Source organism: Oncorhynchus masou, chromosome 24, assembly GCF_036934945.1.
Source record: "Oncorhynchus masou masou isolate Uvic2021 chromosome 24, UVic_Omas_1.1, whole genome shotgun sequence".
NCBI classification, from domain to species: Eukaryota; Metazoa; Chordata; class Actinopteri; order Salmoniformes; family Salmonidae; genus Oncorhynchus; species Oncorhynchus masou.
The window spans coordinates 88,426,131-88,438,981 of record NC_088235.1 but is presented as its reverse complement, the minus strand read 5'-3'; the positions used below and the strand labels follow the sequence as shown (position 1 = coordinate 88,438,981).

The 12,851-nt window shown below is 45.7% G+C and overlaps 1 protein-coding gene across 1 annotated transcript; it reads left to right on the top strand.

Moving 5' to 3' along the window:
• The first annotated feature begins 117 nt into the window (after positions 1–117).
• pfas (phosphoribosylformylglycinamidine synthase) lies at positions 118–12,781 on the top strand. The gene is made up of 25 exons (XM_064935478.1): positions 118–229; positions 1,594–1,716; positions 3,165–3,300; positions 3,393–3,498; positions 3,607–3,805; positions 4,369–4,474; positions 4,585–4,725; positions 4,837–4,961; positions 6,711–6,839; positions 7,006–7,143; positions 7,346–7,474; positions 7,634–7,864; positions 7,934–8,157; positions 8,264–8,506; positions 8,708–8,938; positions 9,147–9,327; positions 9,408–9,491; positions 9,633–9,788; positions 9,983–10,102; positions 10,260–10,405; positions 10,820–11,119; positions 11,215–11,329; positions 11,406–11,552; positions 11,706–11,846; positions 11,978–12,781. The coding sequence occupies exons 2-25, from the start codon at positions 1,596–1,598 to the stop codon at positions 12,289–12,291; spliced, it is 3,963 nt and encodes a 1,320-aa protein (XP_064791550.1). The 5' UTR covers positions 118–229; positions 1,594–1,595; the 3' UTR covers positions 12,292–12,781.
• The last annotated feature ends 70 nt before the right edge of the window (positions 12,782–12,851 follow it).

Genomic DNA, 12,851 nt, shown 5'->3' with positions numbered 1-12,851 from the left:
TTTTCATGGGCTTCTTCCTAATTTTCACGAAGGGAATTACAAACGTTTAAAAGAAAATGTACAATCAGGATCATACCAAAAGTTTACACCAGAAGCACGCATGCGTCGTCTTCTCATCGTGGCTGTGTGGTGGAGAGTTTGGTGCGCCTTCACACACGTGGGGTGCTCTTCAATTTGTGGTCTCTGCGGATCAGCCATTCAGAAGAATAGCTACTTTTGGACTTGGAAGGTAAGCAGCCTTTTGCTAAGAATGTTTTATGCATTTTACTCGTTGTAGCTAACTACTAGCTAGTGAACTATTCGTATTGAATTATCCAGCTATCTGATTAATTAAAGCTAGCTAGCTAACGTTACTGTAGCTAGCAACTTCGTATGTAACTTACCTTACGCTTTCAAAGTTTAGATTTGATGCCGTGTTATATCTTGTGTACGATCTATTGTTGCAGGAAGTAGAAAACTCATGTGCCACGTTCTCTTACTAGTTCATGTTTTGCCTAAACGATCAAATCCGAGTTTGATTGTTATTTTATTTTGTTAGATACTTAGCTAACCAAATTGATTACAATATCGCTGGCTAAATTGCTATCATATCTAACAAAGCATTATTTTCATATGGAGGACACTTTTATCAGTTAACGAAATAGCCCTGCTCGAACCCGAGCTGCATGCCTTGTGATGCAACACGCAAATTATAAAGTTGACCCATGTCCTGACTTAATGAATGCACTGTATAGAGAGGAGTGGGATTGGAATCGGCCTCATGATCCATATCCACTTAGCTACCCTCGTTCTACTCTGTATTTCTGTCAAGCACACATCCTCTAACCTTGTTATAACCTAGTAACAGTTGGGGCAGATTTGTCAATTTATTTTACCTTTATTTAACTAGGCTAGTCAGTTAAGAACAAATTCTTATTTTCAATGACGGCCTAGGAACAGTGGGTTAACTGGCTGTTCAGGGGCAGAACAACAGATTTGTACCTTGTCAGCTCGGGGGTTTGAACTCTTCCGGTTACTAGTCCAACGCTCTAACCACTAGGCTTCCCTGCATAGAAAATGACTGCAAGTTTAGCTGAACAACTAGGCTGCCTTTTCTCAGCACTATATTCATACGTGAAAGTATCAGTGGACCTCAAATGCTACAGTAAACATTCCGTTGAGGGTGAGAGCATTGAGACATCTTTAGAACCCAAAGTGCAGTGTGTACCAACCCACACCGATAAGCCAACAGTTAGGCTACACTGACAGACACGTATTTGATCTGGCTCCAATATGTATGTTTGTATAATTTCCTGTGTTTAGCTGACAGACTGACTACAGTGTCACAAAAACACAACACACTCTGTTCTGGCTGCAGAGTTGACCTCTGTCCAGGGCATAATCAGGTCAAAGGTCAACACAGGGACAGATCTGGAGTCGGTTCTTATAGATTATTGATTGATTATAATGATTGTGTTTGATTTAAAGATGGTTAGTGTTAAATTACTCTTGTCATGTGGCCTCCAACATGTGCATGGTAACATATGTGCTATGACACCATTGGGTTTTGGGAAGAAGAAAAAAACAATTATCCACTCATCTCCCCTTCTCTAGTTATGGCAGTAGTGAGGTTCTACAGTAAGGAGGCTGAGAGGGGGTGGGTCTTACAGACTGCTGCTCAGCTTCACTCCCAGCTGTCAATCACCAGTGAGCTCTGCTACAATGTCGAGCTGACAGGTGAGTGTGTTTGTGCATAATGTATATGAGTGAAAGATGCACCCAAATTGTTCAGGCAAGTAAGAAATACATGCGCTCAGGCTATCCGGAAGGCCAAAGTTAGTTACTTTAAGGAGCAGTTCTCTCTGTGGGTTTAATCCCAAGAAGTTCTGGACAATGTTGAAAGAACTGGAGAATAAACCATCCTCACACACTACCTAATGTTCATGATGTGTTTGTTACTGCCAAGCTAACCCCGATTCAGATGACCATCCTACCCATGCTAGATTACAGAGATGTATCTTAAATAGTTTAGATAAACACCTACTCATTCAAGGGGTTCTTTATTATTTTTTAAAACTATTTTCTACATTGTAGAATAATACTGAAGACATGAAAACATTGAAATAACACATGGAATCATGTAGTAACCAAAAAGGTGTTAAACAAATCAAAATATATTTTATATTTGTGATTCTTCAAAGTAGCCACCCTTTGCCTTGATGGCAGCTTTGCTCACTCTTGACATTCTCTCAACCAGCTTCACCTGGACTGTTTTTCCAAAAGTCCTGAAGGAGTTCCAAGATATGCTGAGCAGTTGTTGGCTGCTTTTCCTTCACTCTGCGGTCCAACTCATCCCAAACCATCTCAATTGTTTAACACTTTGGTTACTACATGGTTCCATGTGTTATTTCATAGTTTGTCTAAACTATTATTCTACAGTGTAGACAATAAAAACCCTTAAATAAGATGAGTAGTTGTGTCCAAACTTTTGACGGGTACTGTAGATCAACAGGTAAGGGTGCTCTCGAGCAGTTAGATGTTCTTTACTATTCGGCCATCAGATTTGCCACCAATGCTCCTTAAAGGACACACCACTGCACTCTATACTCCTCTGTAAACTCTCGGTATACCCAAATCAAGACCCACTGGTTAATTCTTATTAAAAAAAGAAACTCTTAGACTTCAACCCTCCCTAGCTGAGAGATCAACTGCAACCCTCATCCTCCACATACAACATCTCTTCTGCCAGTCACATTCTGTTAAAGGTCCCCAAAGCGCTCACATCCCTGGGTCTCTTTCAGTTCGCTGCAGCTAGCGTCTGGACAGTTTTATCTCTGTCTCTTATCTCTATCCAAAGACTCAATCATGGACACTTACTGGCAGTTGTGGCTGCTTCGCGTGATGTGCTGTTGTCTGTTCCTAACAACGTTTCTACCATGTTTGTGCTGCTGCTGTGTTGTTGCCATTCTGTGTTGTCTTAGGTCTCTCTGTGTCGTGTTGTTATTTTTACTTTTCATTTTTATCCCCTGTCCCTGCAAGAGGCCTTTTGCCTCCTGGTAGGTCGTCATTATAAATATTAATTTGTTCTTAACTGACTTCCTAGTTAAATGAAGAGGGGGGAAAAGTGTCTTCAGTGAATTTTAGGCTCTCTAATTCTCCTCATATCCCTCCCCTTACTCCCCTAGGTGCTGAGTCTCTTAGTGTAGAGCAGAGGGAGGTGCTGCTGTGGCTGTTCCGCCCCACTCTGCAGACAGAACAGCTGTCTGACACACCATACCTGACAGAGGGAGAGGGAGGAACACTAGTGGAGATCGGACCTAGGTACACACACTCGGACACACAAATTGATTTGAAATGCTCAAATCAACCCTTGCGTCCCACGATTGATGTTTTGTTTGTGCTGCCCCCTGTAGGTTGAACTTTTCAACAGCATGGTCCACTAACGCTGTGTCCATCTGTCAAAGTGCTGGACTGACCAACGTCACCAGAGTGGAGCTGTCCAGAAGACTGCTGATACAAGTACACAAATACAGACGCACACAATTTAGGTGCATTTCCTCAGGCTGCCATGTTGCACAAGGGGACAACTGGATCAATTCTAACTTTCCTGTCTCTTTCTCTTGCCAGCCCAAGGATGGACAGAGTGAGACAGTGTTGGATGGAGAAGTGGAGAGACTGGTCAGCAGTCTCTATGACAGTATGACTGAGTGTGTTTACACACATCCCATCTCCTCCTTCACTGTGGCAACCAAACCACAGGAAGTGTTTGAGGTAGACATCCTGGAGAAAGGACGAGCTGCCCTGGAGACTGCTAACGATGAGCTGGGTAAGTACCACCTGTTAATGTTAGATATCTCATCAGGTCTTCGATCGGTTCCTTCCTGTCTACCGTTCTTTCTTTTCTCACTCTTCTTCTTATGTTGGCTATCTCTTGTTGTCCTTGCTAACCTTTCCTTTTCCCTCCCCCTCTCTTTCACCAGTCCTTCCCCTTATGTGGATAGGCCTACTTTGTCACATGACATATAATCTAATGACATAGATGGTTGAAGTCACAGGACTGACAGTGTCATTGATTAGCTTGTGTCTGTAATTACACTAAGGCACACTTTGTGTTTGTGTAATTAGATTAAAGCATGCTCTGTGCGCAGTGATTTAACTGTTTGCAATATCAGTGTGTGTGTGATAAATTCAATCCTTCATACTTTGAGGAGTCTGTGGAGTGACTGAATAGTAAACTCACCCACATGAACAGCCTTCCCTTGATCACTGTTAGTTTCTCATTTTTAGAATTGTGTTAATGTGAACCGCCTTGAGGACGTGAGCTCCCTGTTTCATCTGATGTGTTTCATTGTTGATCCAAATAACATATTCAAGTGTGTGTGTTTGTAGGTCTGGCCTTTGACTCGTGGGATCTGGACTACTACACGTCATTGTTCCAGAGAGTGAAGAGGAACCCTACCAGTGTGGAGTGTTTCGACCTTGCCCAGTCCAACAGGTAGGTGTGTTTTGTTGATGGTGTACTCTTTAATCTTCCTTTGTTTTATTCATGTTTTGCTTCTGGGGGTAACTTTTTGCATTTTCTGTCTCTGTGCCGCCCTCCCTCAGTGAGCACAGTCGTCATTGGTTCTTCCGGGGACGTATGGTGATTGATGGACATGAGCAGAAGGACACTCTGTTTAGCCTCATCATGGACACCCAGCGTCATAGCAACCAGAACAACGTAATCCAGTTCTGTGACAACAGCAGGTAGGAGAGATGGTGTATAGAAGGATGCTTTTACAATATGTCACACGATAGAGATTTTGTTTTCTTTCCACATTTTACAATTCCATAGTGTGTATGTGTGTGTTTGTGTAGTGGTATAAAGGGGATGGAAGTGGAATGTGTGTACCCCAGAGACCCATGCCAGGCCAGTGCCTACGAGTTGAGACTCTCTGAAAGACATGTCATCTTCACTGCGGAGACACACAACTTCCCAACTGGTGAGAACATGCACACACTCACACATCCAGGCCAGGAGCATGTTACAGTTATTTTATACAGTGCCTTGCGAAAGTATTCGGCCCCCTTGAACTTTGCGACCTTCTGCCACATTTCAGGCTTCAAACATAAAGATATAAAACTGTATTTTTTTGTGAAGAATCAACAAGTGGGACACAATCATGAAGTGGAACGACATTTATTGGATATTTCAAACTTTTTTTAACAAATCAAAAACTGAAAAATTGGGCGTGCCAAATTATTCAGCCCCCTTAAGTTAATACTTTGTAGCGCCACCTTTTGCTGCGATTACAGCTGTAAGTCGCTTGGTATGTCTCTATCAGTTTTGCACATCAAGAGACTGAAATTTTTTCCCACTCCTCCTTGCAAAACAGCTCGAGCTCAGTGAGGTTAGATGGAGAGCATTTGTGAACAGCAGTTTTCAGTTCTTTCCACAGATTCTCGATTGGATTCAGGTCTGGACTTTGACTTGGCCATTCTAACACCTGGATATGTTTATTTTTGAACCATTCCATTGTAGATTTTGCTTTATGTTTTGGATCATTGTCTTGTTGGAAGACAAATCTCCGTCCCAGTCTCAGGTCTTTTGCAGACTCCATCAGGTTTTCTTCCAGAATGGTCCTGTATTTGGCTCCATCCATCTTCCCATCAATTTTAACCATCTTCCCTGTCCCTGCTGAAGAAAAGCAGGCCCAAACCATGATGCTGCCACCACCATGTTTGACAGTGGGTATGGTGTGTTCAGGGTGATGAGCTGTGTTGCTTTTACGCCAAACATAACGTTTTGCATTGTTGCCAAAAGGTTCAATTTTGGTTTCATCTGACCAGAGCACCTTCTTCCACATGTTTGGTGTGTCTCCCAGGTGGCTTGTGGCAAACTTTAAACGACACTTTTTATGGATATCTTTAAGAAATGGCTTTCTTCTTGCCACTCTTCCATGAAGGCCAGATTTGTGCAATATACGACTGATTGTTGTCCTATGGACAGAGTCTCCCACCTCAGCTGTAGATCTCTGCAGTTCATCCAGAGTGATCATGGGCCTCTTGGCTGCATCTCTGATCAGTCTTCTCCTTGTATGAGCTGAAGGTTTAGAGGGACGGCCAGGTCTTGGTAGATTTGCAGTGGTCTGATACTCCTTCCATTTCAATATTATCGTTTGCACAGTGCTCCTTGGGATGTTTAAAGCTTGGGAAATCTTTTTGTATCCAAATCCGGCTTTAAACTTCTTCACAACAGTATCTCGGACCTGCCTGGTGTGTTCCTTGTTCTTCATGATGCTCTCTGCGCTTTTAACGGACCTCTGAGACGATCACAGTGCAGGTGCATTTATACGGAGACTTGATTACACAAAGGTGGATTGTATTTATCATCATTAGTCATTTAGGTCAACATTGGATCATTCAGAGATCCTCACTGAACTTCTGGAGAGAGTTTGCTGCACTGAAAGTAAAGGGGCTGAATAATTTTGCAAGCCCAATTTTTCAGTTTTTGATTTGTTAAAAAAGTTTGAAATATCCAATAAATGTCGTTCCACTTCATGATTGTGTCCCACTTGTTGTTGATTCTTCACAAAAAAATAGTTTTATATCTTTATGTTTGAAGCCTGAAATGTGGCAAAAGTTCGCAAAGTTCAAGGGGCGAATACTTTCGCAAGGCACTGTACATATATTTACACATTTTTGAAATCCCTCCCCTCTCCCTGCCTTCCTCCTCCTTTATTTAACCCCAGGTGTAGCTCCGTTCAGTGGTGCCACCACGGGGACAGGAGGGCGTATCAGAGATGTGCAGAGTGCTGGGCAGGGAGGGCATGTCGTCGCTGGCACCGCCGGATACTGCTTTGGCAACCTCCACATACCTGGTGAGTGTCTGGAGAGATGTCTGTCTGTACCTGCTGCTGTCTGTCATGAGGATCATGGAAATGGCAGAAAACCTTGCATGAGTAAAAGATGTCCATCTCCCCCATCCTCCTCCCCTCTCCCCCTATCCTTCACCCCTCTCCACCTATTCTTCTCCTCTCTCCCCAGGTTACAGCCTGCCATGGGAGTGTAAGGGGGAGGGGTGGGAGTACCCCCCCAGCTTTGCCCCTCCCCTGCAGGTGGTCATCGGAGCCAGTGATGGAGCGTCAGACTATGGCAACAAGTTTGGAGAACCAGTCCTGGCAGGTACAGACACGAACGATGGAAACAACAGCAGCATCTGAAATTGCACCCTATTCCTTATATAGTGCTGCTGCAGTACTTCAATAGCAGTGCACTATATAGGGAATAGGGTGCCATTTCAGACTTAACCAGCCTTCCGTTCCTCATGAGTATGACATGTTTTTTGAAACCACAGGAGGTTAACTTGCTTTCGGTCTCCATCTAGGCTTTGCTCGGTCCTTCGGCATGCGACTGGCCAGTGGGGAGAGGAGAGAGTGGATCAAGCCAATCATGTTCAGCGGAGGGCTGGGCTGCATCGAAGATGCGCATGTGAAAAAGAAGCAGGCAGAGAAAGGTTAGATCTTTGGTTGGAGCTGATTGGTGTATGGTTAGTGGTAAAGTTGGGGTCAACACGTGGAAATCCACTAGGTCATTTATTGACATTATAGGGTTATTTTAAACATAGAATTAATGCCAGTCTGTAAAAAACATTACTTGTGCTACTGTTTGTCAGGAATGGAGGTGGTGAAGATCGGGGGTCCGGTGTACAGGATCGGAGTGGGAGGAGGGGCTGCCTCCTCTATCCAGGTGCAGGGTGATAACTCCAGTGCCAGAGACCTGGGGGCGGTGCAGAGAGGAGATGCTGAGATGGAACAGAAGATGAACCGGGCACTCAGGGCCTGTCTGGAGAGAGCGGGAGGAAACCCCATCTGTAGTATACATGACCAGGGGGCAGGGGGAAATGGTAAGAAGAGTGTGTGACGAAGCTGAGGAGGGATTGGTTGTGTGTTGGATTAATGTAGTTGTTTTGTAGGTAACGTGTTGAAGGAGCTGTGTGAGCCGGCAGGAGCTGTGATCTACTGCAGCAGGTTTAAGAGAGGAGACCCTACCCTCAGTGTGTTGGAGCTATGGGGGGCGGAGTACCAGGAGAGCAACGCCATGCTCATCCGCCAGTCAGATCGCTCCTTCCTGGAGAGGGTGTGTCAGAGGGAGAAGTGCCCCGTTGACTTTGTTGGAAACATCACTGGAGATGGAAAGGTGAAGATGGGGAGGAATCACAACTGAATCACATTTCTGTCATTTTACCACACACCTTTCCTTTGGGGTGTGAGTGATTTTGACAATGGTCTCTCTCCACGTGTAGATAGTGCTTGTCGATGATGTGGGTGGTGGTGAAGGAGAGGACCAGACAGACAGAGGGCGCTGTCCTGTAGACCTCCACCTGGACTGGGTGCTGGGGAAGATGCCCCAGAAGGACTTTGTCATGGAGAGGATGACAACTGACCTCAAGCCTCTGTCTCTTCCCACTGGGCTGGGTGTAAGAGACGCCCTGGACAGAGTCCTACGCCTGCCCGCCGTCGCCTCCAAACGCTACCTAACTAACAAGGTGTGTGTGTGTTTTAGAGATTTCACTATCTCAGTAATGTTTTACCCTCACGTTAAAAACATTACAAACAGTAAATTAAGGCTGTTAGATTTAATAAATAAAATGTTTTTGTAAAGAGAAAAGCTCTGAGTTCATTCTGTATTCTCTCTCTGTCTCACTACCTTAATCTGTCTCTCTTCTATATCTCCATCCCTTTCTCAGGTGGACCGGTCCGTTACGGGTCTGGTTGCCCAGCAACAGTGCGTTGGTCCGCTCCACACCCCATTGGCTGATGTCGCTGTCGTCTCTCTGTCTCCATTCGGCCTGAAGGGGGCGGCGACCGCAATCGGGGAACAGCCAATCAAAGGTCTGGTTTCACCGGCGGCGGGAGCTCGCATGGCTGTGGGGGAAGCACTGACTAATCTGGTGTTTGCTGAAGTCACAGCCCTGAAGGTAATAGAATATAACGGGCACGGTTAGAATCACAGCCCTGCAGGAACAGACAGTTATAGGCATGCAATGATTTCAATGACCACAGCAGAGATAATTAGGGTGCAATGGCATTGACCACAGTCAGAGCCCTTCAGAAAGACCGAAAACAAACTTTTAACGAACATCAGCACCAGTCTCTCTGTGCTAAGTGCTGAGTGTGTGTTCTCAGGATGTAAAGTGCAGTGGTAACTGGATGTGGGCGGCAAAGCTCCCTGGTGAAGGGGCATGTCTCTGGGAGGCATGTCAGGCCATGTGTGATGTCATGGGTCAGCTGGGCGTGGCCATCGACGGAGGGAAGGACTCACTGAGCATGGCTGCTAGAGTTGGGACAGAGACTGTCAAAGCACCAGGTACTTTGTTTGTGTGTTTAGGGCACTGTGTGTTTTGGGGGACAGGCAGTGTGCTATGTATAAATCTGCTCTTTCTCTAGGTGCTCTGGTCATCTCTGTGTATGCTGTGTGTCCCGACATCACGGCTACTGTTACCCCTGACCTGGAGAACCCTGGCGGCCAAGGTTTGCTACTCACGCATACATGCACACACACACGCTTGAACAGACACATACACACTGCACATCACAATATTGACACAGCTCAACATTTAAACCTGTTCCTGAGTTGATTTCCACACACATACGCACATTCCTCCTCTCCAGGTGTGTTGCTATGGGTTCCAGTGACTCCAGGTCACTACAGACTGGGAGGGTCAGCTCTGGCCCAGTGTTACGGTCAGTTAGGTGACCATTCACCTGACCTCGACCACCCGGAGCTACTGACTGCCTGCTTCAATACCACACAGATCCTGCTACATGGTCAGTCACACTTTATATCAGTATGGCTTATATACTGTCACTGTTCTGTCTGTTGAGTGTATCATACCAGTGTATTCTAGTCGGTAGTGTATCATACCAGTGTATTCTAGTCAGTAGTGTATCATACCAGTGTATTCTAGTCGGTAGTGTATCATACCAGTGTATTCTGGTCAGTAGTGTGTTGTGTGTTGCAGACCGCCTGCTGAGTGCAGGACATGACATCAGTGACGGAGGGCTCATTTCCTGTCTGCTGGAGATGGCGTTCGCAGGGAATCGTGGGATAGAGGTGGACCTGCCCTCTCTGGGTGCTGGAGGTCAGTAGGACAGAACATTCTATAACTTTATTTAAACCCCTTGGAGGTAAGGAAGATATCAATATGCAATATATACAACACAGATCTCTCTCTTACCCTTCCTACCTCTATGTACCCTTCCTCTCCTCTTTCTGTCCCTCCCCCACTCGTCCTATAGTCCTGGAGGTGTTATTCAGTGAGGAGTTGGGCTTGGTAGTGGAGGTGTGTGAGAGGGACATGGAGAATGTGTGTCAGAGGTACATTCGCGCTGGACTACAGTGTCACCGCATCGGCACCACCCAAGGCTTCGGACCAGAGTCCATGGTGAGACTGACACACTATTAATATCACTATTGTCTGTCTTGGATGGTCATATAGGGCAGAATCCTTTGTTAGATACTTGAGCAATAATGCCCGAGGGGGTGTGGCAGGTATATGGCCAATATTCCACGGCTAAGGGCTGTTCTTAAGCATGACGCAACATGGAGAGTCTTATTGCTATTATAAACTGGTTAGCAACGTAATTAGAGCAGTAAAAATACATGTTTTGTCATACCCGTGGTATTATGGTCTGATATACCACGGCTGTCAGCCAATCAGCATTCAGGGCTCAAAATACCCAGTTTATAATATAGAATTGAGCACTTGACTCAAACTCACATAAATCATGCATTGATATCAATGCTTTTTGGGGGATGTTGTTTATTTTTGTTGTTAACATTGTTCTTCCTGTCTCAGGTCAAAGTTCATGTGGACGGACAGGAAGTGCTGAGCGACCGTCTGCCCAGCCTCCGGGCATTGTGGGAAGGCACCAGTTTCCAGCTTGAACGCCTGCAGGCCAATCAGTTATGTGTACAGCAGGAAGAGGAGGGGCTAGCCACACGCACACAGCCCTACTTCAAACTCACCTTTGATCCCATGGAGAAACCCAGCAATAACGGTCTTGGTGCAAGCCAGCCTCGTGTGGCTGTGGTCAGAGAGGAGGGCAGCAATGGAGACAGAGAGATGGCCGTCTCTCTCTACATGGCTGGCTTTGAGGTACCGCGCACACATGCACACACACAGGCATACATACACACACACACACACACCTAATTTGTTTGCGACTCCTCTCTCTCTGTGTCTATGTCTAGGTATGGGATGTGACCATGCAGGACCTGTGTTCAGGCTCTTTAACTCTAGACATCTTCAAGGCTCTGGTGTTTGTAGGAGGATTCAGCTACGCAGACGTCCTGGGCTCAGCTAAAGGTATGCACACACATACAGCATGTACACATACACACGCATATTCTCTTTAACCCTGTGTGTATCTGTCTCCTGATAGGCTGGGCTGCCACAGTGACCTATAACCCCCGGGCCAGAGCGGAGTTTGAGCAATTCCGGCGTCGTGACGATACGCTGAGTCTGGGTGTTTGCAACGGCTGTCAGCTCCTAGCCCTGCTGGGATGGGTCGGGGAGGAGGGAGGAGGTGGTAGGCAAACTGTTTGGCTTTGGTGTCTACTTATTACACTTTCTTCCCAAAGAGAGATTTACCAAGACAACGATTTAATTTGAAGACTGTCTTTTGAGTACTGTTCACTCAGACAGTCCCACTCACCCTCTTGCTGTGTGTTTGTCTCTGCAGAGTCTGATGTGGTCCTGACCCATAACCAATCCGGCAGGTTTGAGTCGCGGTTCGTCAGTGTAGGGATCAAGGCCTCTCCTTCAGTCTGGCTCCGGGGCATGGAGGGCTCTGCCCTAGGCGTCTGGGTGGCTCATGGGGAAGGTACAGTCTTAAAATAATCTTCAGCCTATCTAGCTTAATATACAGCTATTGCAATTTTCACATTGACATGATAAATGTTGATGCACAAACGCCAAGGATCATCCAACTCTCCATCTTCTCCTTCTCTCCAGGTCTGGTTCAGTTCCGTTCCCCCCAGGTTCAGCAGCGTATCATCTCCTCCTGCCTCGCCCCCCTCCGTTACCTGGATGACACGGGTGCACCCACTGAGGTGTACCCCCAGAACCCTAACGGCTCTCCCCAGGGCCTAGCGGGGCTGACCTCCAGGGATGGGCGCCACCTGGCCATGATGCCCCACCCGGAGCGCTGTACCTTTGGCTGGCAGTGGCCATGGGCCCCCAGGGAGCTCCAGAGGTCCCTCAGCACCACCTCTCCCTGGCTACGCATGTTTACTAATGCTGCTGCCTGGTGTAGTCATCAACAGTGAGGGAGCTAGCTAGACAACACAGCTCTTTCGCACTGTAGTCCAACTGTGGAAATCAAAATTTGGCTTGGAAGTCAGTTTCACTGCTAAAATGGTCAGAAACATTCCCATTACTTCCCCACACCACTACATGTTATTCACTGTTCTGTTTTAACTGAACACTGTTACTCTGTTGAAATCAGTCTTTATGTTATTGGTACTTAAAATAGTATTTTCTCAAACTGAAAAGTATTTGCATTCCAGAGAATCAATGCTGAAATAAAGCCCACCAATCACTGCACCATGGTCAAAAGTGTCTGATCAATCACTTGAGCTGTCTTTAACATTCCGAAGGTCACGCTACTACTAACAGATAGTTTGATTGGTTCTCTGTTTATCACTGATACTGTTCAATTATATTGAACATTTTGTAATTTACTGACAAATCCAAACTGTTTATGAACTGTTATTTTTCTATCAAACTGAGAACTAATTAAATACATTTCAAAATGTGGAGATGGAATAATTGATACAAGGATAATGTGTAGTTTAATGTCTATATTGTATTTGCATGTGTATTGTTG

Coding starts and splice junctions, on each gene's coding strand:
- pfas (XM_064935478.1), top strand. CDS start 1,596: ATGGCAGTAGTGAGGTTCTACAGTAAGGAGGCTGAGAGGGGGTGGGTC. Junction 8,158..8,263: donor ACATCACTGGAGATGGAAAG/GTGAAGATGGGG, acceptor CTCCACGTGTAG/ATAGTGCTTGTCGATGATGT. Junction 11,553..11,705: donor CGGGGAGGAGGGAGGAGGTG/GTAGGCAAACTG, acceptor TTGTCTCTGCAG/AGTCTGATGTGGTCCTGACC.